The 20,561-nt window shown below is 44.1% G+C and overlaps 2 protein-coding genes across 2 annotated transcripts in view; both read right to left on the bottom strand.

Annotated features, from left to right (window-relative positions):
* The window catches only part of LOC137094912 (rho-related GTP-binding protein RhoU-like), a 277,821-nt gene that overhangs the window by 89,481 nt on the left and 167,779 nt on the right, over positions 1 to 20,561 (bottom strand). The gene's annotated exons all lie outside the window — the stretch shown is intronic.
* On the bottom strand, positions 1,381 to 15,616 carry LOC137094866 (cytochrome P450 2B4-like). Its single transcript, XM_067460784.1, has 9 exons — positions 15,449 to 15,616; positions 13,742 to 13,904; positions 12,046 to 12,195; positions 11,414 to 11,574; positions 10,398 to 10,574; positions 8,686 to 8,827; positions 6,153 to 6,340; positions 3,664 to 3,805; positions 1,381 to 1,568 (listed from the first exon to the last, which is right to left on the bottom strand). The coding sequence occupies exons 1-9, from the start codon at positions 15,614 to 15,616 to the stop codon at positions 1,381 to 1,383; spliced, it is 1,479 nt and encodes a 492-aa protein (XP_067316885.1).

Here is a 20,561-nt window from a genome sequence, read left to right as displayed (position 1 = left end):
CTAAACATGCCCAGCTCTTTAAGCCGCTCCTCATAGGGCTTGTTCTCCAGACCCTTGATCATTTTAGGCGCCCTCCTCTGCACACATTTCAGCTTGTCAATATCTCTTCAATTGCGGTGCCCAGAATTGGACACAATATTCCAGGTGTGGTCTAATCAAAGCAGAATAGAGAAGTAGCATGACTTCCCTGGATCTAGACACTATGCTCCTATTGATGCAGGGCAAAATCCCATTGGCTTTTTTTGATGCCGCATAATATCTGCGTCTTTGCAGAAGGGTTGGACTGGATGGCCCACGAGGTCTCTTCCAACTCTAGGATTCTATGATACTGCAAAGTCTTACAAAACCGTGAGGCTTTTGCTCACATGGTTAAACATTCGCAATTTGTAAAATCGAATTAACACAACAGAAAAGTCACACAAAATGTGAAGAGAAAACTAAGCATTTTTCAGACGTGACTGTTTGCTGGACTTGAATTGGTGAAATGTTTGCTGGACTTGAATTGGTGAAATGATTAACAAAGGACAGGGCCTGTCCAGTTGAGTTTTTTTCCCATAGTAATCTTAAACCAAAGACTCTTGGTGAGTTGGACTATAAACCCCATCGACACATTCTCCTCAGTCAATGAGTGCCAAAGTCCATAGTAATTAGAGAGGACAGGGACTATATTCAAACCTCTCTGAGTAAGGAATTACCTTCCACGTAGGCTACATTAAGCCCATTGTACAGAAAAGATGGTGGGAAAATGTGACTTGTGTGATCCCCAACATTCTGATTTCTTATCCCCAAAATGTTTTGCATTCTTAAATCCAACAAATAAGAAGTGGAATATCCCTGCCAGAAGTTTACAGGACTAGCCGTGCACATTTTAAATACGAAATTTGTGTGTATGTGTCAGAAGTGACTTGAGAAACTGTAAGTTGCTTCTGGTGTGAGAGAATTGGCCATCTGCAAGGACATTGCCCAGGGGATGCCCAGATGTTTTGATGTTTTACCATCTCTGTGGGAGGCTTCTCTCATGTTCCCGCATGAGGAGCTGGAGCTGACAGAGGGAGCTCAACCTGCTCTCCCCAGTTTCAAACCGATGACCTGTCAGTCAGCAGTCCTGCCAACATAAGGGTTTAACCGATTGTGTTGAATAGTATCAGACTGAAAGACCGTTTGCTTCTAACTCTATGAATCATTGATTCTAACCAAAGTGTTGAACTTTTTGGGGGGGGGGGGCGCTCAGATTATGGCACTTTGGATAAAATCACGAATCCATCAAAGATATGAAAGTATTAAAGGGCAAGACAGAACCCATGCTAGTTAAAACTAGGGTAAATCTAGCGATCTTGGGAAACAAATGTGATTCTTCTGATAGTCACAAGAACAGGAAGATCACGACTGGCGTGGGACTACAGAAAGCTGATAATGTTGTGCCATGCTGGTGACGCCGTGGACAGCAGGAGCAATGCTGATCTTCTCAGGTGGTACAGGTGAGGTGAGGGTGAACTTCTGGAGAATGGTGGTGAAGAAGAGGAAGAGCATCATGCGGGCCAGCCCCTCACCAATGCAGATACGTTTCCCTGCCAAAACAAAGTAAAAGCTGTCAGGCAGAAATATATTAAAAAGAAGACTGATAGATGTTTGATCAAACTGGTCTCCTCAAGATCAGAAAACGTCAGGAAGATGCAACCGTATGAAGCTGGTCTGGTGGGTTTTATCTCGAAGCACACCAAGTGGTGCATGGAAATACCATATTTTCAACTATACAAGGTAAAGGTAGTCCCCTGACATTAAGTCCAGTCATGTCTGACTCTGGGGTGTGGTGCTCATCTCCATTTCTAAGCCGAAGAGCCAGCGTTGTCCGTAGACACCTCCAAGGTCATGTGGCTGGCATGACTGCATGGAGCGCCGTTACCTTCCCACCAGAGCGGTACCTATTAATCTACTCACATTTACATGTTTTCGAACTGCTAGGTTGGCAGAAGCTAGGGCTGACAGCGGAAGCTCACGCCGCTCCCCGGAATCGAACCTGTGACCTTTCGATCAACAAGCTCAGCAGCTCAGTGCTTTAACCCACTGCGCCACCGGGGGCTCCATTTTCAACTATAACTCACCAAAATACACACAGTGTTCCTCGTGAAGGCGGATCTGGCCAGGGTGGTCCATGTCTTAGTCACCTCCAGATTGGATTACTGTAATGCACTCTACGTGGAGCTGCCCTTGAAAACGGCCCGGAAATTTCAATTAGTTCAATGGACAGCGGCCAGGTTGTTAACTGGTGCTCCTTACAGGGAGCGGTCAACCCTCCTGTTTAAGGAGCTCCACTGGCTGCCGTTCATTTTCCGGTTCCAATTCAAAATGCAGGTTCTTACCTACAAAGCCCTGAACCGTTTGGGACCCTCCTACCTACGTGACCGCATCTCTGTGTACGAACCCACACGATCCCTTCGATCATCTAGAGAGGCCCTCCTCACGCTCCCACCTCCATCGCAGGCGCAATTGGTGGGGACGAGGGAGAGGGCTTTCTCGGTGGTGGCCCCTCGACTCTGGAACTCACTCCCCAAGGACATTAGACATGCCCCAACCCTGGCAGTCTTTAGGAGGAGCCTGAAAACGTGGTTGTTCCAGTGTGCCTTCCCAGAATAAGGAAACTCTCAGCAATATGTCCTCAAAATACACTTTACTATTGATCTAGGAATGTCTGCACGCCCCATCCCTCTCTGAAAACTCTATCCTAGTTCATATTTCATCTGTTCATGCTCAGCATTATTCTTAAATTTTAATTATTACATTTGGCCCTGCCATAGGTTTTAAATGATGTTGTGTTATTGCTTTTGTTTATTGTTTATTTTTTGTTATGAGTTTTATTTTATTGTCTGTATTAATTACTGTTATTGCTTTTATAATTGATGTATTGTGGGCTTGGCCTCATGTAAGCCGCACCGAGTCCCTCGGGAGATGGTAGCGGGTTATAAATAAAGACTGTTGTTATTATTATTATTATTATTATTATTATTATTATTATATGTTCCCACACTTATTGTGGGTGTTACATTCCAGGACCACCCGCAAAAAGAGAAAATCCGCAAAGTAGGGACACTATATATGTATATCGAGTTCCGAGGGTGAGGCAGAAGCGAGGAAAGATCTCTCTTGATTGGCTGCCTCTCTCTCGAGGGGAAGGGTGAAATCCCTTTCCACACTCCATCATTGGCAGGGAACAGGATTAGAATGCCGCTCTGGACAATGGCAACCATTCTGGTAGGCAAAAACGAGCAAAACAGCAAATCCGCGAAAAGCAAACCGTGAAGCAGTGAGGGGAACACTGTACCTGGTAGCCAGAAATTGAGGTCACCTTTGCTTTGAATCCATGATGGATCGAATCCATGCATCCTAAGATACCTTGGCCTCTCCATTACACAATGTAGCTCACAATGTATCATCAATCATGCCTGAAGTTAATTAAACCCCAAAGGCATTAATTAAGAACTATGTCTTGACTTGGCACACACAAAAAAAGAAATCAACTTTGATGCCAATCAGACTTCCAATTAGAGTGCAACAACAAAGATGTTGGCAAGTCAAGCCGTCTCCCACCCTACCCTGAAACAACATACTCCACCATGCCATGCCATTCACACCCACATCAATTGCCACTGTTGCTCCAATACACACCTACTGAGAAAGGCATAAAAGCCTCCACTTTCTTAAGGCAACCGTTGCTGTCGAGGAATCTCCCAGGATCAAACTCTTCTGGGTTGGCATGGTGCTGCTTGTCATAATGCACAGAGTTGAGCATCGGATAGATGTAGGTTCCCTGGAAGAAAAGAAGTAAGAGGGAAGGGAGAAAAGAAGTGACCAACAGTGGGTTGTTCTAGGTTTTTCGGGTTGTATGGCCATGTTCTAGAAGCATTATCTCCTGACATTTTGCCTGCATCTATGGCAGGCATCCTCAGAGGTTGTGAGGTCAAGTGATCAACAGTTGGAGATGAAGAAAACCAGAACAGCTGTGAGGCCATGCTTCCAAGCTTTTATGGAAGTGGAGATTCATCACATTAAGATTTATCAATTCTTGCCAGAAGACACTGTGTGAGTTAGCTGTCAGGCACGATTGAGACATAAAATCATATATTAATAATGTCAAGATTAATCGGTTTGCAAGCAATGTGCGAGGGTTGAATGAAAAGTAATGCCTCCACCTTCGTTACTTGGGTGTGGATGGGAATATTTTAATAAATCAAACGCAGAAATAATCCTTTTACTACCACTATTCGCTTTTCCACATAATCACCAGACAATTAGATATATTTCTGACAACGATGAACAAGCTTTCTGAAGCCATCACAGAAGAAGTCGACACTCTGTTTCCGCAACCCATTGTGCACAGATCTTTTGATAGCCAAGCAAAGCAATAATGTGACCCACACATTCTTGTGAAATGCTGATTATGCTTGAAATTTCTCTCTGAGGGACACAACAATCATCCTGAATCAATCTGTCAACCTTTTGCTTGTGAAACTTGGTGGTTGCTGTCACAGGACGTCCAACTCTTTGTCACGCAAGTCAGATGTTCCCACATCAACATCTTTAAACAGACTCACCCAATGACACACAGTACTCACATCAACACAATCACCATAAACAGCTCGCATTCTCTGATTAATCTCCTTTGGGGTGATGCCGTCTGCTGTCGAGAATTCAGTGACTGCACATTGCTTAAGTCACACTGACCAACCGTCTGTGCAGGGTTCCATACTTCACACTTTAACAACACAACCATTCAATGCTAAGGCTTCCTGCCAAAATGGAAATGTAGAAGAGAGTCTACTGAACAAGCCAGTACCTGCAGCATACCAGTACTGCCATTTGTTGAGGAGTTAGAAAGGTGAAGGCATTACTTTTCATTCAACCCTCATATTTTTCACCATCACAGCTCCAAATCCAAAAAGCTTGATGTACATACCCAGAGCTCTGTAAAGCTATATATCTCAGATCCAAAACTATTTAATTTACTTGGTTTAGTTATGCTGTTTTGTTACCTGCTATCAGTTCCAGTGCTACTTCCTCCACAATTCTTCCAAAGTATTTCAGCAGTTTAAAAACATTCATATATTTATTTATTGTATCAGAAGCAAAGCAGGGATACAATTGTAATGTATTTAAAACACACACAAAGTTTAAAAGCTTGGCATTATACTAAATGTCCTTTGACCAGAAGCTGGACACTTGGAGTGCCTCTGGTGTCGCTGTAAAAAGGTCCTCCATTGTGCATGTGGCTCAGACTGCATTGTAATAGGTGGTCTGTGGTTTGCTCTTCTCTGCACTCACATGTTGTGGACTCCACTTTGTGGCCCCATTTCTTAAGGTTGGCTCTACATCTCGTGGTGCCAGAGCACAGTCTGTTCGGCACCTTCCAAGTCACCCAGTCTTCTGTGTGCCCAGGGGGGAGTCTCTCATTTGGTATCAGCCATTGGTTGAGGTTCTGGGTTTGAGCCTGCCACTTTTGGACTCTCGCTTGCTGAGGTGTTCCTGCGAGTATCTCTGTCAATTTTAGAAAACTATTTATTGATTTAAGGTGTTGGCGTGCTGGCTGATATCTGAACAGGGGATGGGCCGGAGATGTAATTATCGTGGTCCTTTCATTATTGGCTGCTACTTCCCAACGGATGTCAGGTCACCACCTGACATCCAACTAAATAGTATAATTTCAATACCAACTAAATAGTATAATTTCTCCAGCGGTGTTGGACGTAGACATCCTATGATAATGTAGCCTGTCTCATTAAGAGCCATATCCACTGTTTTAACATGGTATTCCACACTGGGCATGCGTACTCAGCAGCAGAGGAGCAAAGCACAAGCGCAGATGTCTTCATTGAGTCTGGTTGTGATCCCCAAGTTGTGCCAGTCAGCTTTTGTATGATATTGTTTCTAGCATCCACTTATCCATATCATAAATATAGGAACATTTTCAAAAGGGAGGGGAAAGAAAACAAAGAGTACAATGGTAGCAGGGAAAAGTAGTAGTGGAAGGGGACATTGAGAAAACCATCAGGCTGTGGAAGGCCAGATTATGCAATTTGAACGTACATACAGAAAGGAAGGTGAAAAGGGCTGGATCCTTTAGCCACCATTCCTGGTCGGGATCATTCTGGGAATCTTACCTTAGGGATCACATATCCTCTGAAATGGGTGTCTTGAGTTACAAGGTGTGGCAGATTCATGGGTACCACATCAGCCATCCTCTGAATCTCATTCAACACAGCCTCAGTATATGGCATTTGACTCCTGTCCTTGAGAGTTGGCACTCGCCCTTGCCCCACCACATGATCGATTTCCTTATGGACTTTTTCTGGAGAAAATGAGAAAAGTGATTAGGATGCCAAAATCAGGTGACCATATTTTCAATGCTTTCTTGACATTTTGATTCAGAATCAAAGTAGGACATCTGTAAGGAGACCAAGATGCTTGTTTATAAAGCTATTGTCCTCCCAACCCTGCTATGCGCCTGAGAAACGTGGACTGTCTACAGACATCATACGCAACTCCTGGAACGATTCTGTACAGAAGTGTTTATAATAATATGCTTATAACTGTATTTATGTTTGAATTGGTTGCCCTAAGGCTGGAGCGGCCTAGCTGTGAGAAATGTGTTACCATGGAAACGAGGCAGAAGAGGAGGTGGGAGGAGCTTAGAGAGTGTAGGTTTAAAAAAGTGACAGTTAGAGTCAGTCAGAGGAGGAGACTCTGAGAGAGCAGCAGAGTCAGGGAAGAAAGACTCTGAGAGAGCAGCAGAGTCAGTTTTTAGACTCTGAGGAGTGAATAGGTGAAGAGTCAGGTTTTAGTGTTCGTGAATAGTAGAGATTTCTTCAGCTAGGAAGCTGAAGGGGAAACCTTGTTAGTTGCTTTAGTTAGAAAGAACTAACAGAGGCTTGCTAGGATCGCTAGTCGGAGGAAGACTGGAGATCTGTGATTTGATCAAGTATAGATCAAACAGAAAGACTATTCATTGCAGGGAACACTGGTTAATAAAGCGCTTCACCACAGCAAGAGTTCATAAGTTGTAACATCGAAAGTCTGAATTGTATCGCAACCAAGTTACATGTAACCATCAAGTATTTGCCAAGCTCAACATCTTCATACTGCAACCATACGCTTTGTTTAAAAATAAACTTGTTCTCTTTGGTTTTTAAAACTGCCTCATCTCCATTAATTTTACGTTCTGTGCACCCACTCTACCAAAATTACCTCACAACACCAACAGAGCCTTAATACCAGAGCCTTTTACAAATCAGTGGCTCCTCTCTCCTAAACCTAGGCGCTTCCTCACGAGTTGGTAGTGTCTCTCTACAATTGGGTGGCAGCTTCATTACCAGTGGCGGAGGTTCTTTACAGATTCCTTCAGCACTGCCTTTATAAAATCCTGTAAATCTCAGGAAGACAGGTGGACAAATGTCAGCATGCTGGAAGAAGCAAAGACCACCAGCACTGAAGCGATGCTCCTCTGCCATCAACTCTGCTGGACTGGACACATTGTCCATATGCCCGATCAGCATCTCCCAAAACAGTTACTCTACTCCGAACTCAAGAATGGAAAACGGAATGTTGGTGGGCAGGAAACGAGATTTAAAGATGGGCTTAAAGCCAACCTCAAAAACTATGACATAGACACCAAGAACTGGGAAACCCTGGCCGTTGAGCTTTTGGCTGATGAGATAGGATTGTTGTTGTGTGCTTTCAAGTAGTTTCAGACTTAGGTTGACCTTGAGCAAGGGCCAGGTAGATGACCTTGGAGGGCCGCATCCAGCCGCTGGGCCTTAGTTTGAGGACCCTTGGTCTAGATCCAGGGAAGTCATGCTAGCCCTCTATTCTGCCTTGGTCGGACCACACCTGGAATTACACTGTGTCCAGGTCTGGGAGCTGCAATTGAAGGGAGATGTTGACAAGCTGTAATGTGTCCAGAGAAGGGTAACTAAAATGATCAAGGGTCTGGAGATCAAGCTCAATGAGAAGCGGCTTAAAGAGCTGCGTATATTTTGCCTGCAGAAGAGAAGGCTGAGAAGAGACATGATGTGAGCCATGTATAAATATGTGAGGGGAAGCCACAGGGAGGCGGGAGTAAGCTTGTTTTCTACTGCCCTGGAGACTAGGACATGTAACAATGGCTTCAAACTACAGGAAAAGAGATTCCATCTGAACATGAGGAAGAGCTTCCTGGGTGTGAGAGCTGTTCAGCAGTGGAACTCTCTGCCCTGGAGTGTGGTGGAGGCTCCTTCTTTGGAGGCTTTTAAACAGAGACAGGATGGCCATCTGTCAGGGGTGCTTTGAATGCGATTTTCCTGCTTCTTGGCAGAAAGGGGTTGGACTGGATGTCCCACGAGGTCTCTTCCAACTCTATGATTCTATGAATGTGTACAATATGTTAAATTTAGAGAAACAAATGGCTATAGTTTTATTTGATATATAGACTAACGAAAACTTTTAAATATCTGCTTCATGATTATCTTCCTGCATGTCGTGGATTTCGGCTGTCTCGTATGGCTGTTTTTGGAAACCTGGCCAGTTAATGAACAAACATCCTCTTCATCCTCTACTCTTTCATTCAATGATAAACAGTGCACTCAGAATATCAAAATCCCTCATCAGTCTAATCTTGACTTCCAAAGTCCCTTAAACAGAGCTGGCAGAGATCCTTACCTTGAACGTGGGGGTACTTCAGCAGGAAAAGAAAACCATATCTCAGGGTGGTAGCGGTTGTGTCAATCCCAGCTATAAGTAAATTCATTACGGAAGCAGACAAATTCTTGATGGAAAATTCTGAATTAGGGTTGTGCTTTTCCTACCAGGAATCAAGGTGAAAGGGGAACTGTCAGGCTTCGTGTTCATTTATTTATTTACTTACTTATTTGCAGTATTTATATTCCTCCCCTCTCCCCCCGCAGGGGACTCAGGGCAGATTACAATGCACATATACATGGCAAACATCCAATGCCAATTAGACATACAACATATATAGACAGACACAGAGGCAATTTAACATTCCAGTTTTCATGAGGGCATGCTCGATTCCAACCACAGATGGAGCTGCTGCTTCACCGTCCATTTGTGACACCAAGTCCTTTGATAGAGTACTTCCTCATTCTTCTGTATGCTGCTGGAAGGTTCTATGGCATCATAAATTAGTTAAATTAGCCTCCCTTTATAAAGCAGTACCTAAATTTCCTACTTGCCAGATACAACTGTCTTTCGGGCTGCAAAGGTCGACAGCGAGCTAGACTATTAATGGTTGGGAGCTCTCTCCAACCTGGGCTGGCTTCAAATTCATGTAGCTATTTAATGCAGCTGGCTATCACCTAGCTGCACCACAGCCCAGTCATTTCTGGTGCTCCTCCTAGCCCAGGTTAAGGATTTTATCACACAAGTCAGATAATGTATTGTCAAAGGCTTTCATGGTCGGAGTCACTGGGTTGTTGTAGGTTTTTTCGGGCTATATGGCCATGTTCTAGAGGCATTCTCTCCTGATATTTCACCTGCATCTATGGCAACCATCCTCAGAGGTAGTGAGGTCTGTTGGAACTAGAAAAAGGGTTTTTATATATGTGGAATGACCAGGGTGGGACAAAGGACTCTTGTCTGCTGGAGCTAGGTGTGAATGTTTCAACTGACCACCTTGATTAGCATTTGATGGCCTGGCTGTTGTTTGGTGTGGTTTGTTAGTGCCTGGAGCAATCTTTTGTTGAGAGGTGATTAGAAGTCCCAGATTGTTTCCTCTCTGTTGTTTTGCTGTTGTAATTTTAGAGTTTTTTAATACTGGTAGCAAAGACATATAAATAGTACATATATTCATGAAACAACACTCTAGTTCAAGATTGGGAAGGGTTGTATACTCTCACCCAATCTATTCAATTTGTATACAGAACACATCATGCGATGTGCGGAGGCTCCTTCTATGGAGGCTTTTAAACAGAGGCTGAATGGCTATCTGTTGGGGGTGCTTTGAACACGATTGTCCTGTTTCTTGGCAGAGGGTTGGACTGGATGGCTCACGAGATCTCTTCCAACTCTATGATTCTATGTTTCCTTCTTTGTTCTGCTCATGCTTCTTCAAATTCCTCACATTTCAGGGTTTAATGCATTCATTACTGGCAATGTGGGTTTTTACTTAATTATGAGGGTTGAATGAAAAGTAATGCCTCCACCTTCGTAACTCCTCAACAGATGGCAGTACTGGTATGAGGCAGGTACTGGCTTGTTCGGTAGACTCTCAAAGTTTGGGTTTGTCCCAACCTAAAAACTCCAGCTCATGTATGAGATGATCTACTTCTTCTCTTGAGCAAACACCTTTGAATGAAGAAGGGTTTCACAAGCATGCATGCCAGACGCCTATGTTTGATAGTTTGAGTCATTACCTGCTCCATCTTCACTAAGAAACACTCGATGTAATTCTGAGGATCAGAAGCATCAAAGGAGGCCAGCTCAGTCTCGATCTTCTCCTTAATGAAGTCCAAAATCTTGAAGCCACTCTTTGCCATCTTCCACTGCATACCGGGGATCTTAGCCATAATTTCTGGGAAGAGGTTGTACAACTGGGTTTTGCAGAAGGGAGCGAGATTGGGTGGGGGTCATAAGAAGACATTAGACTTGCTTTATACCGTATCACCCAAAGGTTTCCTCACTCAAGTCTATTGGAAAGCTGTGGCCCCTTGACCTCTACAACAGGGTACTTTGCACATGCTCACAGGCAGTTAACATTCCACTCAATCCATGGCTGTTCTAGTGCACTAAATACAAGTTATGGAGTTGCCTGTATCCAAAACGGTTTCAGTCCAACTTACCTATCCGAATGTATCTCTCCTTATGAACCATCTAGGATGCTAAGATCTTCTGAGGAGGCCCTGCTCTCGGTCCCACCTTCCTCACAGATGCATTTGGCGGGGACGAGAGACAGGGCTTTCCCAGCGGTGGCCCCTCAACTGTGGAACGCCCTGCCTAGAGAGATAAGATCGACCCCCTCCTTCCTGACTTTTCAAAGAAAGGTGAAAACCTGGCTTTCGAGCAGGCCTTCCCAAATACGACATAGTTATACGATATGGAACCACTTGATGATGCAACTGAATAATGACTTGATATGGAGATGCTCATGATAATGTTTTTAAGTCTTTGTACGGTTTTTATATTTTTATATTGTTTGCTAGTGTTTTAATAGTATTTTATGATTGTTTAATTTGTTGTAATTGTTGTGGCATCAAATTGTTGCCAATTGTTAACCGCTCCGAGTCACCCCTGGGCTGAGAGGGGCGATATATAAATGTAGTAAATGATAAATAAATAAATAGGAGCACCTATAGTCAACAATACTCACATATTTCTGAGACCAGGGTCAAACAGTGCAGAAAAAATGGAAGTTTGTTCTTGTTACCTTTGCCATGGTTTTGGGGGAGTTGCTAGTTAGTTGTCGTTCTGTCATTAAGGTTTTCAGCCTGAGAAACTGCCCATCGCTGTACTCAAAGCGTTTCCCAAACAAGATGGAGCAGACAATATTGGCAACAGCCCGGCTGAGAAGCAACATTGGGTCAAAAAGATCTCCTGGAATGGAAAGAGATTCAAGGGGGAGAAATCATTGGAGACATAATGTATATCTGCACTATAGTTATTTAATATTTACATCAGCTTTATATCAGTTTGAAATTACAGTTTCCACCAAAGATTCCTGAGACTATTCTCATGTTCACTATCTTTTGTTCATTTACTTCTTGCTGAAAATGCTTCCAAATGATGCCATTACAAAATCATGGTATTCCCGTGTCTTGCAAAACTACAACTCCCATGAGTCCTTAGCATTGAGCCATGGCAGTTAAATGTTATAAACTGCATTCAGAGTAATGTCTAGGGAGATACCTGATGGTAGCCTTTGCCCAGCCTGGAAGCTAAATAACTGCTATGCTAGCTTGCCTTGCTTAAGACTTAGCATTACCTGAATTATGGTGACCAGTGTAAGTTGGATGCCACGGGCAGGATTCTATGAAGCCACGAGGCAGAAAGAATATGAAGGTCTACCTTCAGTTTTGTTGAGTTCCTCCACTAGGCACAGGGCTTCCTCCTTGATTTTCTCCTCTAGGGATCTTTTCCCCATGCCAAAGTTCCTCAAAGTGGTGAGAGTAAATCGACGGAGTTGTCTCCATCGTTCCCCATTGGAAAACACAATCCCTGGAAAAAAGAATATAGAATCAATAGGAGCATAGTGTCTAGATCTAGGGAAGTCATGTTACCCCTCTATTCCGCCTTGGTTAGACCACACCTGGAATATTGTGCCCAATTCTGGGCACCACAGTTGAAGAGAGATATTGACAAGCTAGAATGTGTCGAGAGGAGGGCAACTAAAATGATCAAGGGTCTGGAGAACAAGCCCTATGAGGAGCGGCTTAAGGAGCTGGGCATGTTTATTTATTTGCTACATTTTTATACTGCCCCTCTCTGCCCGTAGGTGACTCGAGGTGGTTTACAAGGCAAGAATTCAATGCCAACAACATCATAAAAACATTAAAACATTAAAGAGCATTAACACCTCAATTAAAACCATAGCAGTAGTAAGAACAATCACTTCATCTCCTAGATAAAAACATAACCCAAACTCATAGTCCAATTGTTCCATAATCCTATGTCTAATTATACTACCTTTTCAAACGCCTGCTCGAATAGCCAGGTTTTGACTTTTTTTCCCGAAAGTCAAAAGGGAGGGGGCTGATCTAATGTCCCTGGGAAGGGCGTTCCATAGCTAAGGGGCCACCACTGAGAAGGCCCTATCTCTTGTCCCCGCCAAACATATTTGTGACGCAGACGGAGTCGAGAGCAGGGCCTCCCCAGACGATCTTAACATCCTAGATGGTTCATAAGGGGAGATGCGTTCTGACAGGTAAGTTGGGCCAGAACCATTTAGGGCTTTATAGGCTAAAGCCAGCACTTTGAATTGTGCCCAGTAGCAAATTGGTAGCCAGTGGAGCTGGCGCAGTAGTGGAGTCATATGCTCCCTGAGCGCCGCTCCCATTCATAATCTGGCTGCCATCCATTGGACCAGTTGAAGCTTCCAAACAGTCTTCAAAGGCAACCCCATGTAGAGAGCGTTGCAGTAGTCTATACGGGATGTAACCAGAGCATGGCCAAGTCAGACTTCCCAAGGTATGGGCGCAGCTGGTGCACAAGTTTTAACTGTGCAAATGCTCCCCTGGTCACTGCCGAGACCTGGAGTTCCAGGCTCAGTGATGAATCCAGAATCACACCCAAGCTGCGAACCTGCGTCTTCAGGGAGAGTGTAACCCCATCCAACACAGGCTGTAACCCTATGCCCTGTTCAGCCTTGCGACTGACCATCACACTATAGCAATGATTCCCAACCTTTGGGCCTCCAGGTGTTTTAGACTTCAACCCCCAGAAATCCCAGCCAACTTACCAGCTGTTAAGAACTGTGAAAGCTGAAATGCACAGCAGAACATCCAGGTTTTTTAACTCCTATAAACTTTTATTGGGGCTCTACGAGAAACTTTATCTCAAAAAGGAATCTGCAGCTGAAAAGGTTTGAGAACCCCTGGTTTACACCAATGAAAACAAGCTAAAGACAAAGGAGGAAAGTACAGAGAAGAGAAAGAAAGTGGGACATTTTTAAAGAAGATAGAAAGTGGGATGGCAGAGGATTAATTAGGACCCTTCCTTCCAAATTGGGACATTTGCGGGGGTGGGGGCTATAGTATGTTCTCACCATGTTCTTTGAGCAAGCTGGATAAGAGTGGGATTTGCCCACGTCCACCAAATGCTTCTGCATGATCCACCAAGCCCTCCTTCACAGCTTCATAGCCGCACAAAACCACAATCCGCTGAAGTCCCAGGTATACAGTGAACACTGGCCCATAAACCTCACTAACCTGCCAAGAGAAAGACAGAGGTCTCCTATAGGATACTTCAAACTCTAGAAGAAGCTACTTGCCCCAAAAGTTATGATACTTCTGCCAGATTTCATCTTAGAAATGTTGGAGTGTTGGACTGACTGTATGGTGAATGTACACCCATATAATGGAGTTTAACGGCACTGAACTTCATTACTTGAATCTACATTGACCATACAATGCAGCTTCAAACTCCATGATATGGCAGTGTAGATCCAGCCTGAGAGAGGTTATTAGATGACCATGGACTAGTCACATAGCATTGAACAAACATGCAGGATAATCACAGGATGTCTCAAACCTACACCTGCTGATAAACTCTACAAGTTAGCTGGCATTGCCCCCCCCCCCCTCATGTGTTACAGGAAGAGTTTGGTGGGCATTGACCTTGAGTTTGGGAGTTGTAGTTCACCTACATCCAGAGAGCACTATGGACTTCCCAAGATATGGGTACAGCTAGCGCACAAGTTTTAACTGTGCAAATGCTCCCCTGGCCACTGCTGAAAACTGGGGTTCTGTGCTCAGTAATGAGTCCAGGATCACACCCAAGCTGCAAACCTGCATCTTCAGGGGGAGTGTAACTCCATCCAACAGAGGCAGTAACCCTATGCCCTGCTCAGCCTTACAACTGACCAAGAGTACCTCTGTCTTGTCTGGATTCAGTTTCAATTTGTTTGCCCTCATCCAGATCATCACAGCAGCCAAGCATTGGTTCAGGACTTGAACAGCCTCCTTAGTAGCAGGTGGGATGGAGCAATAGAGTTGGACATTATCTGCGTACAGGTGACATCACACCCCAAAACTCCAGATGATCTCCCCCAGTGGCTTCATGTAGATGTTAAACAACATGGGAAACAATATTGAACCCTGAGGAACCCCACAAGACAATGGTTGTGGGGTTCAACCAGAGTCCCCCAGTAACACCTTCTGGGTGCAACCTTCCAGAAAGGCCTGGAGCCACTGTAGAACAGTACCTCCCAGGCCCATTCCAGCAAGGTGTCCCAGAAGAATATCATGGTCAACAGTATTGAAGGCCGCTGAGAGGTCCAGCAGAACCAACAGGATACCAAATATCAGGGGTGCTCAAATCCCATGATATGCAATAGCATATAATATTGCACCCCTTCTATAAAATGGCAAACAACTCAAACAAGTGTTGGTGTTCTGCAAAATCTATTATAGCAGGATATAGCATTCAGCATGAAGCAAAATCAAGGTTTACTTTCTGAAATATTTTCCCAAATATTTTCAAAATGTGGCTGGTTGAATGCATGGGTGCAAAACCTGTAGATACTGAAGGCCAACTATAATAATGATGAGAAGAAAAGTCAATGATAGGTTTGCCATAGAGTCACCATAAATTGAAAATGACTTGAAGGCTCGTGCCAATAATGCTATGGTGTGAGATAAGTGGTTGAACCCCTTGGATGTGCCCTCTTCCCCTTAGTCTCAGAGAAGAATTGGCTTTAGTCCACCACCATCCCTTAACCCGAGAAGAGAAAAATGGAAAAATCAAGACTCACCTTGGTCAAGGACTTCAACAGATTCTCTTGGTCCAGTTGTAGAAAATTCCCCAGGATGGGAAGTGGGGAGGGTCCAGGGGGCAGGAGAGCTTTGACACTTCTGCTCTTCCATGACAAGAGAAGGATGCAACCAATGCAGAGGAACACAAGGAGAAATATAGTGACCATGGGAATCTTCGGAGGGTTACCTTTTCAGCAACAGATCTATCTTGACATTTGGAAAGTTTGCAAGGCTAATGTCTGGGTTCATAATCCCGGGTCTGAAACTCTTTGTGCAAGGGCTATCCAATAACTCCTTCCTTCATGAGATGTCTGCTTCTTCTTCTCCCTCCTTATGAAGCCAACGGAAGGATTCTGATCATCTCTTTACTATAAAAAAAATTGTCCCTGACCTTTGTGAGTTAGATAGAACCTTACAAACAAAGCTAATCTTAATGCAACAATTGCCTAATGCAACTAAGGAAAGGCTCTTTGTAAAGGGGAGTGTAGAGAACGTGGTCTTATACCCATCAGCATTTAACCAGGACCCATATGATTAAGCAACATCAGAGTATGGTCCAGATGACAAACATTATTAAGGAGATGAACTTGATAGGAGAGACTTTAGCAGTTTGCTTTTCTCTGCTCTCTGTGAAGTTTCCTGACATCCAAAGTACTTTTGAACTTTGAAATCATTTTGCAGCGATGGAAGAAAGCTGAGAACAAGCAGTAAAAGAGAAAGAATGGAAGAGAAACAGACATTTTAAAATCAATTGGAAAAGTAAAGTGACAGAATAAATGAAAAATATCCCTGCAAAATTAGAACAGTTGGGGGAGCTGGGAATCATAGAATCATAGAGTTGGAAGAGACTTCATGGGCAATCCAGTCCAACTCCATTCTGCCAAGAAGCAGGAAAATTGCATTCAAAGCACCCATGACAGATGGCCATCCAGCCTTTGTTTAAAAGCTTCCAAAGAAGGAGCCTCCACCACACTCCAGGGCAGAGAGTTCCTCTGCTGAATAGCTCTCACAGTCAGGAAGTTCTTCCTCATGTTCAGATGGAATCTCCTTTCTTGTATTTTGAAGCCATTGTTCTGCATCCTAGTCTCCAGGGCAGCAATAAACAAGCTTGCTCCCTCCTCCCTGTGGCTTCCTCTCACATGTTTATACATGGCCAGGGGCGGCTCAACCCATTACGCAAAGTAAGCATTCGCAGTATAGTTGGTTTTGCCCAGGGGCGCTCTTGGGGGAAAATAGACCTTGACATATGCAAGTTGTAGTTACTGGGATGTATAGTTCACCTACAATCAAAGAGCATTCTGAACTCCACCAATGACGGAATTGAACCAAATATGGCACACAGAACTCCCACGACGAACAGAAAATATATATCAGTGATTGGTTTGGGGGGGGGGGGCAAAATACTGTTTGCTTACCGTCGAAAATTACCTAGGGCCGCCTCTGTACATGGCCCTCATCATGTCTCCCCTCAGCCTTCTCTTCTTCAGGCTAAACATGCCCAGCTCTTTAAGCTGCTCCTCATGGGGCTTGTTCTCCAGACCCATGATCATTTTAGTTGCCCTCCTCTGGACACATTCCAGCTTGTCAATATCTCTCTTTAAGTGTGGTGCCCAGAATTGGACACAATATTCCAGGTGTGGTCTAACCAAGGCAGAATAGAGGGGTAGCATGACTTCCCTGGATCTAGACACTATGCTCCTATTGATGCAGGCCAAAATCCCATTGGCTTTTTTTGCTGCCGCATCACATTGTTGGCTCATGTTTAACTTCCTGTCCACGAGGACTCCAAGATCTTTTTCACATGTACTGCCATGCGTTCCCCATTCTGTGTCTTTGCATTTCATTTTTTATGCCTAAGTGGAGTATCTTGCATTTGTCACTGTTGAACTTCATTTTGTTAGTTTTGGCCATTCATCTCTCTAATCTGTTAAGATCGTTTTGACTTCTGCTCCTGTCCTCTGGAGTATTGGCTATCCCTCCCAATTTGGTGTCATCTGCCAACTTGAAGATCATGCCTTCTAACCCTTCATCTAAGATGTTGAACAGGACCGGGCCCAGGACAGAACCTTGCTGATGGCACTCCGCTCATCACTTCTTTCCAGGATGAATCGGAAGAATTGTAAAAAATTCCCCAGGTTTGTGCAGGAAGCTACAGAACTTAAAGTGGTGTTGAAGGCTTTCACGGCCGGAATCATTGGGGTGTTATATGGTCTCCGGGCTGTATGACTGTGTTCTAGCAGTATTTTCTCCTCACGTTTCACCTGTGTCTGTGGCTGGCATCTTCAGAGGATCTTTTTCTCCTGGTGTTTCACTTGCATCTGTGGCTGGCATCTTCATAAGATCTTCACATCCTCTGAAAACGCTAGCCACAGATACAGGTGTAACAAAAGAAAATGCTACTAGAACATGGGCATACAGCCCTGAAACAACACAACAACCCAACTTATAGTAGGTTGGAGCAGGCATTGGTTGCTATAAATGGAAGTGGATATATCAACCTATGGACTGACCGGAAAGAAACACATATAAGCTTAAAGTTAACCTACACTTGTGTACATAATGCAAGTCTAACCACCTCTTCAAACGGGGCTTGGGAAGTGTCCTAGGATGCTTTATTTATTATAAAATTATTTATGACATTTATATGCCACCCTTCTCACCCCGAAGGAGACACAGAGTGGCTTACAAGTAATATACAAGACAATAAATAAAATAAATACAATATCTTCCTGGACCCCTCTTTTTACTCTGGTCCCAGACTAACAGTTGGTGTTGGTCTGGGCTCCCAACTGATAACACTGAAGACAAGATGGCACTGTCTTCATGGCCTCTCTCATTACTCTGGTCCCAGAGCAACAGTTGGTGTTGGGAGGAGGGGCTCCCTACTGATGACACTGAAGACAAGATGGCACTGTCTTCTCTGCCCCTCTCTTCCCCACCAGTCCAGCAACGTATGGGCATGCTGCCCATCCCATGACATTGGTGGATTTCTAGCAGACACCCCATCCACAAATGGAGTGGAAGCATCATACAATGCTTCCCTCCCAACACAGGAGCCTACCAATGGAACCAGTGGTTGTAGTTCAGCCTGTGACTGTGTCTGATGTCAATGGGGATGATAGTTTTCCTGGGCTTGTGTCAAATGTCATTGGGGATTAGGGTTTTTCTGGGCCTGAGTCAATCCCAGGCCTTTCTGAGAGGCCCAAGGTGAATGGAGTGCTTCTCCTGTAGATTCAAATTCCTGGAAGAGGCTCACAGCAGTCTTCATCTGAGAATGTGTCTTCTGGAGATGATTTGTCAGGTGCAAAATTTAACGAGTTTGAAGATAGAAAGCAATACTTTTGTAAACTAAGACAAAGTTCCCAAAGAGCATTGAAGGTTAGCCCGTCTGCTAGAAAAGAGAGATAAGAAATTCATATCTGGTAATAAAGGCAATCTAAATGCTTTTCTTTCATTTCATTGGACAGGAAATGCTTTATATGAAATGGGGACAGCATTTTAGCTTAGTCTCATCAATGTTGGATTTTCATGATGGTCTTGTTCCCAAGTGGATTTCTAGTTTCATGTTTCAAGTTTTGCCAGGTTCCTGTTCTGGGTATTGGACCTTCATGCTGTCTTGTCTTTTGGTGTTTGCATATTTCATTTCTTTGAAAAATACTGTTTTGGATAATACTGTCTCTATCATTTTTATTGTTTTGCTTGCATATATCCTTCAATAAACTGCTTGCTGATTTTACTACACCAGTGTGGTGTTTCAGGATAGAGGTGTTCCTGCTCTGGGATACAACACCAGCGTGGATCCTTGCCACAAGGGCAATGCTTCCCACATGTGATGGGGGAAGTGTCACTGTGGGGCAGCAGCAGACAGGACAACAGATTCACCCTGCTGACTCTCTATAATTTCAGTGAAGCTGGGCACTTCACCTGGCCTTTGTGATAAGGTCGTTAGTGTGTTAATAATAAAAACTGAACACCCCTTACCCAGAATTTTCCACTTCATCACATGGCCCTCCCGTGTTCTCCTTGCCTCTTTTTAGGATGCATCCAGCACAGTTTGGGGACAGAGCCTACTAGATCCCATCAAACAGCATAGAACTAATTCTGGTGGGCTCCTTCCCTGAACTATGCTGAATGCCTCCTAAAAAGAGGCAAGGAGAACATGGGAGGCTTCCTGTATTCTCATTACTAGCAATGGGGCAAATGCAGGGGGAAGCTGGGCAGTGACGCTTTCCCCCATGTGATTGGGAAGACAGTGATGTAGGCACTGCTGGGTGCGTGGCGATTCCACTGCTGCCCACTGAATTTGCCATGCTGCTGGTGAATCCCCCCGTTGTTGCTCACATTAGGCAGCTTCAAAGTATTCCTTCACAAATTCTTCTGTTAGTATCGGAAACAGGTGCTTTTAATTCCACATACCTGGTTGAGCACTGCCAGCTATATTAATTGTGGTTGATGACTGATTGGACAGTACACCCCTTGTTTGTCAAGCAGGGGTTAATGCAAGAAACAGTTTCTCTCCATATACATATGTATTCAGCAACAGGAACAATTTGCAAATTGCAAAATACCAGAGGGAACTGAGGACCATTTGTTCAAAAACTCCTCACTCCAAAGCCCAGAGGTGGTCATGGTGTTGATAGCATTTGTTTCTCAGTTTTAAGGGAAAGGCAATCTGTACATGCTCAAAAGGGTTCTGTCTTCCATGTATTTTCATGCATTCAGGTTATATTCATCCAAGTTTAAAAATGAAACTTTTCAGACCAGGGTGGTCCGAGTGTGGCATATGTGTCCCCCAATACTATGTTTTCTAGGCCCCAAATAGAATCATAGAGTTGGAAAAGATCCCAAGGGCTATCTAGTCCAACCCCTCCTGCCATGCAGGAACATCCAGTCTAAGCACTCCTAACAGATGGCCATCCAGCCCCTGATTAAAAGCCTCCAGAAAAGGAGACTCTACTGGACTCCCAGGAAACATATTCCACTGCTGAACAGTTCTGATCAACAAAGTTTTTTTCCAAAGTTTAGTTGCAATCTCTTTTCCTACAATTTAAACTCATTGCTCCTTGTCCTAGTCTCCAGAGAAGCAGAAAACAAACTTTTTTTCCTCCTCGA

Source organism: Anolis sagrei, chromosome X (assembly GCF_037176765.1).
Source record: "Anolis sagrei isolate rAnoSag1 chromosome X, rAnoSag1.mat, whole genome shotgun sequence".
In the NCBI taxonomy this organism is placed as follows: domain Eukaryota; kingdom Metazoa; phylum Chordata; class Lepidosauria; order Squamata; family Dactyloidae; genus Anolis; species Anolis sagrei.
The sequence above is the reverse complement of the archived record's forward strand: the minus strand, read 5'-3'. Positions and strand labels throughout refer to the sequence as shown.

Coding starts and splice junctions, on each gene's coding strand:
- LOC137094866 (XM_067460784.1), bottom strand. CDS start 15,616: ATGGTCACTATATTTCTCCTTGTGTTCCTCTGCATTGGTTGCATCCTT. Junction 13,905..15,448: donor TGTTGAAGTCCTTGACCAAG/GTGAGTCTTGAT, acceptor TTCTCTTGGCAG/GTTAGTGAGGTTTATGGGCC. Junction 6,341..8,685: donor GAAGTACCCCCACGTTCAAG/GTAAGGATCTCT, acceptor CATTTTCTCCAG/AAAAAGTCCATAAGGAAATC.